At 40.3% G+C, this 13,692-nt stretch overlaps 1 protein-coding gene and 1 pseudogene across 1 annotated transcript; one reads left to right on the forward strand and one right to left on the reverse strand.

The window, feature by feature from the left end:
• The first annotated feature begins 578 nt into the window (after positions 1-578).
• On the forward strand, positions 579-4,190 carry LOC121745720 (annotated as a pseudogene).
• Positions 4,191-4,463: 273 nt separating this feature from the next.
• On the reverse strand, positions 4,464-5,200 carry LOC121745721. Its single transcript, XM_042139692.1, has 2 exons — positions 5,144-5,200; positions 4,464-5,051 (listed from the first exon to the last, which is right to left on the reverse strand). Exons 1-2 carry the CDS (start codon positions 5,198-5,200, stop codon positions 4,464-4,466), a joined length of 645 nt encoding a protein of 214 aa, XP_041995626.1.
• Between the last annotated feature and the right edge of the window lie 8,492 nt (positions 5,201-13,692).

Genomic DNA, 13,692 nt, shown 5'->3' on the forward strand with positions numbered 1-13,692 from the left:
AAGAGCACGTCCGTGCCAATGAGCAGGGCGACGTGGCGCGTTTCTATTGGTCGTTGACATTTTTTTAAAATCGAAAATAATACCAAAATTAAAAAAATATATTTTTGGATTCCAAAAAATATACAGATTTTATTACCATTTTTTTGAATTTTTAAAAAAAATTTAATCCCAAAATCATCTATAAATACACACATTCATCATTCATTTGGGCGAAATTCGGTCACGAGTAGTAGGTTTTTTTAATTTTATGAATTTAATTATGTAATTTTTAAGACTTTAATTATGAAAATTTTAATTTTTAGGATTTTAATTATGTAATTTTTAATTTTTTTTGTAATTTGTAATATTATTCCGGTTATTTTTAATGCATGTTAATATTGCGGAAATGTTTTGATTTAAATTGAATAATAGAATGGTGGGACCCTTGAGCATGTCCTTGTGAAAGAGCACGGGCGTGGGTGTTGTGCTTTTGCTTAAGAGCAGGGAGTAAAAGTGGGTCCGGACTCACATCCGTGCTCGTTGACAAGAGCACGGATGTGGATGCTCTTAGGCTCCTCTTCTTGGTATGGTAGAATGAAATGGGTAATTTCTATACTTTTTTTTCTATTAATTTGTTTGGTATGTTGAGATAAAAGAATGAATGATATAAAAGTACAAAGAGAAATAATAAGCTCAAATGGCAAACAAAAAATACTAGTACTAGAACAAATCCTGGTATATCCCACGACATTAAAAAAGGGCCATTACTATATCAGAACTTCAGTATTTTTTTTCATTTGTTCCATATCAAAAAACTTCATCATGATACGTTTTTAAATTTCTCATTTTAAGAGCATCTCCAATAATCGGCGTCACCACCGCGACGCCGATTTTTGGCCGACGCCGGTCTGACGCCGAACTGTTGGAACCGGCGTCGGGGAAATCGGCGTCGCCATGCCGATTCGCGCGCTGACGCCGGTTCCGACGCCGATTCTCACGGCGCCATTGTGCGTCCCGGATCGGCGCCAAACCGGCGTCACAATTAATTTTTTTTTTGTTTTTCGAAAACACTATATATACGCGCTTTGAACGTCATTTTTATTCGCACCACTTGTTTTAACGAGTACTCTCTCTACCTTACTTTCTGTACAAGATCAATTTAAGAAATGAGTAATGCCGGTGGTAGTGGTGGGGATGCGGATGAGTATGAGCGTATGATGAACGAAGAGCTAGATGTCTATACGAGCCGTGAGGTTGATCGATGGATGCAGAGTTATATGCAGCCGGCGGCACCTCGCCCACGATGATCCTCGAGGCCATGGCTGATTACTGGTTGTGGATTTGGCATGCGTATTTTGGGATAGCCGGTTCGAACAACGACCTAAACGTCCTCAACTCGTCTCCCCTTTTCAACGAGCAGTGCCAGGGCGTCGGTCCAGCCATCAGTTTTATCGCCAACGGCAACCAGCATGATATGGGCTACTACTTGGCGGATGGGATATACCCTAGGTGGCCCGTCTTTGTGAAGACGATCCGGTGCGCATCAGATCCGAAGAAGGCCTACTTTGCGATGCGGCAGGAGTCGGCGCGAAAGGACGTGGAGCGCGCATTTGGTGTGCTTCAAGCTCGATGGACTGCAGTTAAGGGACCAACGCGTTTGTGGCATGTCGACTGCATTGCTGATATAATGTACGTCTGTATTATCATGCACAACATGATCGTCGAAGATGAAGGTGTACAACTGACTGATTGGGCCACCGACGATAATGAAGCAGGTCCAAGCCACGGCGTCACCACCGCCAACGTACGAGGTGGGGTACCTCACGATGAAGAAGCCCTCCTCCAAGCACATGCCGACATGCGTCAGACGGAGGCTCATATTCGACTGCAAAAGGATTTAGTTGAAGAGTTGTGGGCGCGGAGGATTGCAAGGCGTTAGTTTTTATGCAAATTTATGTAATTTTTTAAATGTAATTTTTTTAATTATTGTACTTTTTTAAAAATTAATGTACTTTTAAATTTTAATATTATTATTCAAATTTTCCGTATTTGTCTCGTAAATTAAATTCCGTATGTTGATACGAGTGTAAATTAAATTATATAATTGTTATTAATGATGTGGATAGGTAGTGTGAAGGCTATGTGAGGGCTATTTGATGTCCAGTTGATGTGGCAAGCTGATGTGGCAGGAGAATTGTAGTGCTGATGATGTGGCAGTGTGAAGGCTATTTGAGGTCTATTTGACGTCCTAACCTATTGGAGATACTCTAAGAATCTTGCTCGTTTGTTGAAGTTTTAATCACTTTTTGAAGTCAAATTTTGGTATCCGTGTAGTTTTGGCAGCTGAGTGGGACCCACACAGCTGGGTTCTCTGAAGAACCTGAACGTTCTAGCTCTGCAATCCAACCTTTTGAGTGGTGCAATCCCTGCCATGTTGGGCAATTTGGGAGTCTTAATGAGGCTAGACCTCAGTTTCAACCGCCTCTTCGGATCAATCCCTACCAAATTGGCTGATGCACCGTTGCTCGAAGTCTTGGATGTTCGAAACAACTGTGCCTCTTGGTAATGGCATTGTATATATTTTTTCTTTTCACATGATTTTATGTGCTTTAAATGAATGGATGTTGATTTTGTATGGTGTTTGATGGTTGAAGCTCTGAAGAGGCTGGTGGATGGGTTTCAGTATGATAACAATCGCGGGCTGTGTGGTTCTGGTTTCTCTTCTCTGAGGGGATGTAGTGATTAGGATCGTCCCAGCTCAGAGAGGCCAGAGCCTTATGCAGGAGGAGGGGATGGTCTCTCAACCAAGAATATACCAGAGACTGCTGATCTCAATTTGAACTGACCTCAGGTGTCTCATTGGCTGTTGGCGTAGTGGTTGTTTCTGTTATTGTATCAGCTGTTGGCATTCTGTCATTTGCACTCTGCCGTAGGCATAAGCAGAAGCTTGGCAGTGCATTTGAAATGTCCAAGAGCCGACTCAGTACTGACCGTGTCAAGGAGGGTTACAGAAAGAATGGATCTCCACTTGTCAGCCTTGAGTACTCAAATGGATGGGATCCATTGGCTGAGGATCGTCGTTTTGGTGGATTGCAAGAAGTTATGCAGAGCTTTAAGCTAAACCTGCAGGAGGTCGAGACAGCTACTCAGTACTTTGCTGATAAGAATTTATGCAGAGCATATAGAGGACCTTTGAGAGATGGATCCATTATGAATAGTAGCTGCAAGTCGGAGGAAGCAGAATTCTTAAAGGGGTTGAACATTATCACCTCGTTGAGGCATGAAAATCTGGTCATGCTTAGAGGGTTCTGCTGTTCTAGAGGCCGCGGTGAATGCTTCCTCGTTTATGATTATATACCTAATGGGAGTTTGTTCCGGTATCTTTATCTCAAGGAGGGCGACGACCATGTTCTTGAATGGTCTACTAGAGTTTCTATAATCAATGGGATTGCTAAAGGTACATTGTTAGCAACAGTAGTTGTGCATTCTATAGCTATGCAAATTAAGAATCTGAGGTTTTTCTTTTACTTGAACAGGCGTAGAGTATTTGCACGTTGCAAGGTGAACAAGCCGTGTATGGTTCATCAAAACATTTTGGGTAAGAATGTGCTCATAAACCAGTGGTCGAAGCCCTTGCTATCTGACTCATGCCTGCACAAACTTCTCACTGATGACACATTCTTCTCAGCACTCAAAGCTAGCGCTGCTATGGGGTATCTTGCTCCTGAGTACACAAACACTGTCCGTTTCACTGAGAAAAGTGTTGTGTATGCGTTTCGGGTGCTTCTCTTCCAGATCCTGTCTGGGAAGAGGAAATATGTGGCTTCTATGAGAGCTTCTGCTGAGTCGTGCAGCCTTGACTTCAAAGATACTAATCTCCATGGGGTGTTCAAAGAATCCGAAGCTACAATGCTTGCAAATATTGCTGCTGTGTGCACCCATGAATCTCCAGAAGAGAGGCCATCAATGGAAGCAGTTGTACGCGAACTCTGCCACTACTAAACTAAGGTCACGATATCAGAAGCCGTGGCATTTCTTAGCAATTGAAACTGTGTTAGGTTAACTTTGTGTAGTAGACTTGTACTAACCACTTGAATCCTTTTACATGTTGAATTTGTTGTTGTCTAGTATCTTATGTAGAACATAGCCCTTAGTTAATGCATAATGAGAGATTCTCTAACTCCTACTTGAATTTATCAAGATTTGTACTGTAATTGAGAACATTGCTAAATATAGGATTTTGGATTGAACTAGATTCAGCATATGATCACCTTTTTGTGCCTTTGCTTTGTTGAATAATCTGTTTAAGATGCAATCATGACTACATTTTTGAGGTGTTTGGTAAAAAAGAAAACAAAATTGATACTACTTCTCTACCTCCACTGATTGTGATACACTATATACAGTTGACAAATATTAATCCTAATCAAGAATCTCTTTCAATGAAGCTAAAAATCTAAACCAAAGAAAGATTGATCAAGATTTCAGGCTCTGATGAATCTCCCCACAGAGGATCTGACTCGGAAGACATGTTCTTCACCGGTGCACTTATCCACCTTCACAATCCAGTTGCTCTTACTCCTCTTGGCAGCAGGCGGCACTACTCTTGTAAGCAGCAGTCCTTCTCCGATGGGCAGCAGCTGCGTGCGCAGAGGGCTGTTCCTCCACGTCTCCCTGCAGAAGGCGTTGTAGCCGAGCACAATTGTGTTTCCATGAGCCCTGGCATCCTCTTGCACGGCTGCCCCTATGATCTCCTCGTGGTTCTCAAGGTTGCAGTCAATGGCAATGAAGTCCGAGTCCTTGTAGCAGCCCGGGATGAGCACCTTGGCATCTCCTATGATGAAGTCAATGTTGCCTGCATTGGGGCCGAGGGCGGCTGCAGAGGAGAGGAGCTCGTCCTGGCCTTGGAGAATGCAGACGAGGCGCCCTCCGGTTTGCTGTGCTGCTGCTAGGAGGGCGAGGGCGGTGGAGTCGGCTGCTCCACTGCAGGCAACCACCATGAGTTGAGCATTGTTCCCTGCTGCCATGGCTGAGATGAACTCTGCTCCATTTGGCTCTTTAGCATTCTTTCCCTGCAAACACATAAAACAAGTAATAAGCAAAAGCTAATAATCATTCATTAGTTTCTTGAATTGAGATTTGAACATAGTATTAATGAACTCACCATTCTCATGGTTTTGAGATAGGCCTTGGTGGCATTTTCAGCAGACCAGCAAGCCATTTCTTGCAAATATTGGGAAATTGGTGAATCTTAAGAGCAGTAGTGGATTGTGTTGGTGAATGTGATTTTCCAAAAACTCTTGTTGAGAAATATATACATGAAGAGAGAGAAGCATGTGGGGACTGTGTGTATCCAACTGGCCATGCTTGGACATTATATAAATAATAATGCAAAAACCGACTTGTTTCCAAGTAGATAAAATGTACTCCATGTTGGTGGAAGCCGGTCTTATAATTATACCATCTCCATACACATACAAGTGTAAGTAGATTAGATTACAAAGTAGGAGATGAAATATGTTTTCCTAATACAAGTTGAATTAAGGCATGGCTAACCATTTAAACCACAAGATGGAGTTAACATATGGTATGGAGGAGTGAGGTTCGTGGAAGTTAATTATCGTAATTAGTGGTGATGTTTGAGAGGATATATATATATATATGTTGCGTTAAAGATAGAACCATTCTTAAGTGTAGAACCTAGAACTCTACATATTTTATTCATTGGATGAGGAAAAAATGACGGTCAAGATTAAAAATCATACATATTAGACTATGTTTTCACGACATTCCGGACTCAACATGTGAAAAAACTCACATGTTGATGGAAGAATGAATGAAACGAAGAAGAGTCCATGCATGCTTTATTTTTTCACTTATCTGCATTCACCCATTAATAATAGTTTTGGTTGTAATGGGAAGTTGTTGTGCAAATCAACACCATTGGATTAAAAGATCTAACGACCTCCGTTTGGCATTTGTTCTACGTTTAAGAATGGTTCTACGTTTAAGAATGGTTCTATCTTGATCACAATCCTATATATATATATATATATATATATATATATATATAGAGTTGTGATCAATTGAGATTTTTTAGCCTAATTGAGAATTGAGATGCATTATAAGCCACTCATTTTTATTAAATGAGTGGTCTAGAATTTGCCACATGGAAAATATTTTTTGATTTTTTATTTTTTTATTTATTTATTATTTTTTTTTGTCAACTACATATACAATTCATGTCAACTACACACATGTAATGTCAACTACATATACAATTCATGTCAACTACACACATATAATGTCAACTACATATACAATTCATGTCAACTACACATATATAATGTCAATTATAAGCTGTTGACATTTGATGTGCAGAGCTATTGACATTTGATGTGCAGACTACACATCGTAGTTGACATAATGTCTCAGTAGTTGACATCGCGCGAAAATTTTAAAAAAATTTAAAAAAAATTAAAAAAATTAAAAAAAATTAAAAAAATTAAAAAAATTAAATTTTTTTTAGTTGTTGACATTTTAATACGAGTTGTTGACATTTGATATTCTGGCTATTGAAATGAAATGACGATAATACCCCTTAGTTGACATAATCTACTTGTAGTTGACATTTTAAAATGAGTGGCTGAAAATGCATCTCAATTCTCAATTAAGCTAAAAAATATCAACCTAACAAGACCCTATATATATATATATAATTAATCAATATCTTAATCCAAATTCACGTTGAAAATTATGCATATTAGCTGTAATGTTGTAGGTGAGAGGGACAACTGAAACCTAGACAACAACGAAGTCAACTTAATTAAGAGCTGGAAACTATGTGCTAAGAGCACCCGCAACGCGTGCCGCCGGCGTTCCGCAGGAACGGTTTCGCCGCGGAACGCGTTGCGGCGCTGCATTCCGCTCCCGTCCCGTTCCCATTCCGTGCCGGGTGCCGACGGCACGTAACGCGGCACGGAACAAGCCGCCACGCGCCTGGGCGACGTGGCCGATCCCCGTGCGTGCGTGCGTGCTTCCCACTCGCCGGCCCGCGAGTGGGACACGTCAGCAATGACGCAATAATTATTTTTTTTTTATAAACATCGAATTTTTTAAAAAATTTTTTTTTAAACGGTAACATTACCGTTTTTTTAACTTTTTCTTAATTTTTTTAATTTTTATTTTTATTTTCTTATTCTATAAATACACCTAATTCATTCATTTTATACACAACTACACATCTATTCTTCCTACATCAACATCAATTTCTCTCCAATTTTCATATTCTATCTCTTCAAAAAATGTCCGGCGACGGCAATTACGGTGGTGGCGGCGCCGGAGGGTGGGATCTCAACGCGTTCGGCGATTGGGAGACCATGTACAACACACTTGGTGGTTCTGGGTCATCGACGCCGGGCACGCAGGGGTCGGCGACGCCGGGTGGGTACCAACCACCCACTTTCGATGTGGATGCCTACGCTCGAGGCTCGCAGCTTTCCCAGGGTTTGTCCCAGATTCGGGAGGATATCCCCGTTGAACCCACTCAGGGAGGAGGCCGAGGCGGTGGAAGCTACAGGGCTGCGTCTGAGGCACCCGAGGAGGATGAGGAGGAGGAGCCGGAGGATCTGGGCCGGCATCCCTACACCAACGAAGAAACAAAGGCGGTGTACACCGCCTGGCTCACCGTCTCATATGATCCCATCGTCGGCAACCAACAAGCCGCCAAGTGCTTCTGGGAAAAGGTCCGTGATGTCTACCACGAGACTAAGCCGAAAGGGGCCCGGAAGCGCAAATATACAATGCTTCGTGCTCACTTTGGCCGAGTCGATTTACAGGTCAAAAAATTCTGCGGGATCTACTCCACCGAAGCGGCGCACTACCAAAGCGGAGCTTCGGGCGCCGACATACTGAGGGCGGCTTTGCGCGCCTTCCACCAGGACACCGGTGTACAGTTCAAATATGTTGATATTTGGCAGCTCGTCAAGGACGAGGAAAGGTGGGCCGGTGGTGTCCGCTCCAGCTCGGGATCAACCTCAAAGCGGACGAAGCACACGACGAGCGGCCAGTACTCGTCTGGTGACACCGATGCGCCCAGTGATCGTGGCACGCAGGAGGTTGGGGTTACGGCCGCCGAGTACGAGGGATCTAGCCGTGGGCGCCGTCGTCCGCAAGGGACGAAGGCGGCGAAAGCGGCTAGAGCGAGGAAGGGCCGAGGAGAATCAAGCCAGTCGGCCTCGGGATCGGGCTCACAAGGAGGCTCGAACACACTTATGGTGGCGTACATAACCGCCACAATGGCGGACACTTCCCGCTTCTCGTACGCCCAATACACGGCCTGGTGGAACGGAATTGTGCATATGGCAGGACTACTTGGTCTTCCCCCTCCCCCTAAACCTCGACCGCCTCCGGAGGATGATTCGCCGGCGGAGTAGTTTTTTTATTTTCCCACGTTTAATTGTGTGTTTTTTATTGTGTGTTTTTTATTTTTTTAGGATTTGAATTGTGTGTTTTTTTTAATTTTTTTAAGTTTAAGTTGTAATTTTTTTTAATATTGTGTGTTTTTTAATAAAGTATGTTTGTTTTTTAATAAAGTATGTTTGTTTTTTAATAAAGTGTGTTTATTTAATTTAATTTAGTTGGAAATAAAAATAAAAATTGAAATAGAATGAATAGTAATTTAAGGAACGGTTAAGGAACGGTTAAGGAACGGAGGGTTGCAGGTTCCGTTCCTTAGTTAAGGAATGGAGTAAAAAAGTACAGTGGGGCCCTCAAATAGTGGTTTAAGGAACGGTATAGGAACGGTATAGGAACAGCGTTGTGGATGGCCTAAACACTAGTAACAAAAAGGCTGTTTCCACATATTTGAGGCAGTTAATTAAATGGTGGTATTACTACATTTGAGAGTTTGATTTGAATAATTAATCCCAAAGTCGCGTCATCCAGGAGTCGAACTCAAGACCTCCAGGATGGCGCCATATCCGCCCCCATGACCAACTGCGCTAATGGGCTTGGATGACATCCCTAGTTGTATGTCATGTGTTGGTTGTTTGGTAAAGAATTTATTATTTGTGAGCGGTGCAAATCATGGAATTTCAAAATATCAGGTGACACTAATGAAATGTATATATTCTTTGAAAAATATTCCCTTCGTTCATGAAATGTGTCCACCTGTATTGCCCATCGCGGGCATCTTGCATGTCCACCGGGTAAGGTCGATAGCCATCCGAAATTTGCGAGTCTTGGGTAAGAGGAGTGTGTGAAAAATTCGTATACGGCGAGGCGGATGACGAACCGCCGAACCAATCGTGGTTCCATCCGCGGGAGCTGGAGGGATATTCACTTGACATGTTTGCAAGAAAGAAAGGGTGAGAGAATTGAGACGAAATGAGATTGAGAGAGTTGTTTGGTTTAGTGTGATTTTTTGGATTGAAATGAGGGGTATTTATGGATGAAAATGTGAATTTTAGGGTAAAAATAATGAAAAATAAATTAAAAGTGGAAAAAAAGCTGCTATATTTTATTGGGAGGTTGGATTTTTTTATTTAAATCTGAATTTTCAAAAAAAAATTCGAATTAAAAAAAAATTCAATAGCATTGTCGTTGGCCAACCAGAAAATGCCACGTCTCCTGCTCATCGGCAAGGACGATGCTCTTCGGCAAGAACGCAGCGGCGAGCACGTCTCTCGCTGCGCCATCGGCACAGCTCCTGCTCTTGCGGAAGAGCACCGCTGTGGATGCTCTAGATACTTTACCAATTTCGTTGTAATACCCATGTTGCCTCAAAGCCTTATTTTATGGGACGATTGGAGTATGGAATATTTATTTTTAATTTTAATTTTTCAAAAACAAAATTATGTCATTTGGATTAGTCGAAAAAGAAAAATAAATTAATTAATTTGATTGTTTAAGCATTTATAACTAGATGCAAATATGAGAATTTAATAAGGTTTAACCTAGGCATGCTTAACCGGTCGGTTCCGATTCTATCCGGCTATAAATTTTCATGAATTACCAGAATTCGAACTGGATCCGGTCGGTTCCGGTTCGAAACCAGAATTGATTTGTAGTTTTAATTTTATTTTTTTTAATAATTGAACATCTAGAAATATAGCAATTAATATCTAAAATTCAAATAAAAACACACAAAAAAAATTCAAATCAACAAGATACCAATTTTCATCATCCAATATTCTAATACCTAAAAATAATAATTCAATAAATACCTAAAAATTCTAACACCTAAAATCAACACAACAAATAATAAGGTACGAATGATTGAAGATGGATCACAAAAGGGAAAAAAATAGTCTTTTTTGCAAAGGTAGTAATCACTTTTGCTAATAGGAAGCATCCCCATCTGGGCTCTTGCCAAAGAGCACAGATATGGATCCGGACTAACTTGTATTACTTTTTTACTCCCTACTCTTAGGCAAGAGCATAACACCCACATCCATGCTCTTCCGCAAGGACATGTTCAAGGGTCCCACCATTCTATTATTCAATTTAAATAAAAACATTTCCATAATATTAAAATGCATTAAAAATACCTGGAATACTACTACAAATTACAAAAAAATTAAAAATTACATAACTAAAATCATAAAAATTAACAATTACATATATAAAATCCAAAAAAGTAAAAATTACATAATTAAAATCCTAAAATATAAAAAGACATAATTAAAATCCTAAGAAATAAAAAATACATAATTAAAGGCTAAAAAATATCCCCGTGGAAGACTATTCCTCTGGCCCAATCCCCAATGTTCTTCGGAGACCCCGTATCATTGCCAAATGTGAATCAAGTTGCTCGGGGGTCATATTTGACCTATCGACCAAATTGAGTTGGGCCAAAATGGTCCCCAACGAGTTGGTGGGGGGTTGAGGTGGCACAAAGGGAGTGGGGGCGGATGGAGTCGCTGCGCGACGGCGGTTGGCCGTCGCCTTCTTCTTTCCTGGCGGCCGGAGTCAGGAACTGCTCGGGCCGGCGTCGGGGCTATCCAAGTTAGCTCCGGCAAGCTGGCGGCCACCTCATCCTCGCCGGCGTTAGATAGGGATACCGACCTCGACCGTTTGCTGGAGGAGCTGGAGGAGGATGATATGTCTCCCCTATACTTCGGATGCACACGCACCTCCTGCCAAGCGCTGAGGTACTTGAACGGTTTGTAATTTAGGGATTGGTAGGTCGCCAATGCGGTACTGATGAACTGATGATGTCGAGCTCTCTCTTGCCGCTCCCCACCGACCGCTCTTCCTGGAGGTAATACACCTGGAACTTTTGGATTTCTTCGTTGGCTCTGAGTATGGCATTGCGCACCATACTCTCATTGCGCTCGATGGTTCCAGTCGGGCGGTTTTCATTATACCGGCGAGAGACGCGCCACCAAAACCTATCCCCGCTTTGGTTCGTGCCTATCTCCGGATCTTCGGAGATAATCAAATAGGCTTTGAATAATTGATCCATCTCCGCCGGAGTGTACGGGGTGCGGACACCACGAGGAGTAGGAGTAGGAGGAGTTTGAGAGCTGCCGCTCCCTCCCGATCAGGGTTCGGGTGCCCACCCGTATCGCCCATCGGAGGCATCTTGGTCGTTCATTGGGTAAGGCCGGTAGCCACCCGGAACTTGAGAACCTTGGGTTTGAGGAGGGGCCGAAAATTGCATTTCCGGACTAGAGAATGGTTGTGAACCGAACCATTCGTTGTTCCAACCGTTCCAACCGCAGGAGTCGGAGGGGTGATCGCCGGAGCCGGACATTTTTTTTGTAAGAGTGAAAGATTGAGAATTGATAAAAGAAGATGAGAGAATTTAGATGAGAATTGTGTAGTGTGATGTGAAATTTTTGGTGTGGAAGTGAGGGTATTTATAGATGAAAATGTGAATTTTGGGAGAAAAATTGAAAAATAAATTAAAAGTGGGGAGGAAAACGGATATAATTTATTGGGAAGTGGGAAAATATTTTTTTAAATTTAAAACTGATTTTTTAAATTAAATTCAATTTTTTTAAAAAAATAAAGAAAAATAAAAAATGCCATCGGCTTTGCCGTTGGTCGATCAGAACGCGCTACGTCAGCCTGCTCAGCGGTACGGACGTGCTCGATGTATCGAGCAGCGCCGTGCCAGCGGCAAGAGTGCAGCAGCGGTGCCGCACCAACGGCACGGACGCTGTTCGTCCAGCTAGCACCGCTGCGGACAATGGCGGATCCAGGAACAAAATATCGTGGGGTCGAACAAGATAGTAAATATTTATTAAAATAATTATTTAAATTAATTATTTTTATAAATATATTTTTTAATATAAATAATTCATGCGAGTATCGATAATCTTAAAACAACATACTCCACTTTCTTCGTCCCGTTATAAGCGAGACGCTTCTTTTGGATACAGAATTTAAGAAAAAGACGTTTATGGAGCTAACTGAAGAAAGAATAAAATATGATCTTAGATAAAACGAAAATGCAAATAAATAATAAAGTAAGAGAGAACAATTATGTTATACTACGTATTTGACAAAAAAAATGACATACACATAGCATAATTTTTCTGTAACATACCAAATTTTTAAAGATTTAAAAAATTGAATATGAATAATAAGGTTGAAAATTTAAATTATAAAACTAAGAGTATAAGAAATTAAGAAATATTTACTTTATATAAGTAGGTGGTTAATTTAGATATGTTGATTTCGATATACTGTAAAAAAATATTACTATAACATTAATTGATATTTTAAGATGAGAATATATTTTTAATGGACTTCTAAGAATTAATTCAAATAAAGAAAAATATTTCAAAGCCCATTTTACAATTAGATAACATATTTAAGATATTTAATCCTTTAAATTTAGTTAAGTTTATTGATGCCGGTTTATTCTAATTCACGAGTGAATATAGGGATGAGAAAACAATAATGACATCTCCAATACTAGGGATGTCAATCGGGCCAACCCGTTCGGGTTCGGGCCAACCCGTTCGGGTTGTCGGGCCATTCGGGTACGGGCTATTCGGGTTATGATTTTTTCGGGTTATAAAGTTCGGCCCTAACCCTAACCCTTCGGGTTTCGGGCTAACCCACCGGGTTATTCGGGCCAATGCGTATTTTTAATTCTTTTAATATTTTCAAAAAAATAATACGTATTTAAATTTTCTTTAACTATATACATATTTTTAATTAATCATTCAACAATGGAATGCGTATTTTTAATTTTATTTAATATTTTAAAAAAGATTAAGATATTTAAATTTAAATAACTTATTCATTAAATAATTATTTACAAAATATCTATCAATAGTATGTTTATGTTTATGTATTTAAAACATAAATCAACACTTTGTTTCAAAATTCAAACATAAATCAATTCGTAGAAAATTGAATAAAATTTTCATAACGTGAGAGGTGCATCGTAGATGTAACAAAAATATTTTGAATTGTTAAAGAGTGAATTATAAAATGCTAGCTAATTGGAGTAACTCTAAGTTTTCTTGAATTATGATTGGTTAAATTTAATTTATTCCAGCTGTAAATAAGCCAAATAATAATTTATCTTTATTTTAAAAATCATCAAAGTACGCATAATTCAATAACGAAGCGACGTTAAAACACTTTGCACTATTATATTGGAAATATACTAAAAGAAAGCTTTTATATACTAGTATTTATGAATTCATGAACCACATAGTGATTTTTTTCGTGATCTTGTATAGTCGGTTG

Source organism: Salvia splendens, chromosome 8 (genome assembly GCF_004379255.2).
Source record: "Salvia splendens isolate huo1 chromosome 8, SspV2, whole genome shotgun sequence".
Classification (NCBI taxonomy): Eukaryota; Viridiplantae; Streptophyta; class Magnoliopsida; order Lamiales; family Lamiaceae; genus Salvia; species Salvia splendens.

Excerpts from the sequence above, each read along its gene's own strand:
- LOC121745721 (XM_042139692.1), bottom strand. The coding sequence starts at position 5,200 with ATGGCTTGCTGGTCTGCTGAAAATGCCACCAAGGCCTATCTCAAAACC. Across the intron at positions 5,052-5,143 it reads ATCTCAAAACCATGAGAATG|GGAAAGAATGCTAAAGAGCC; the intron begins GTGAGTTCATTA and ends ATGTGTTTGCAG.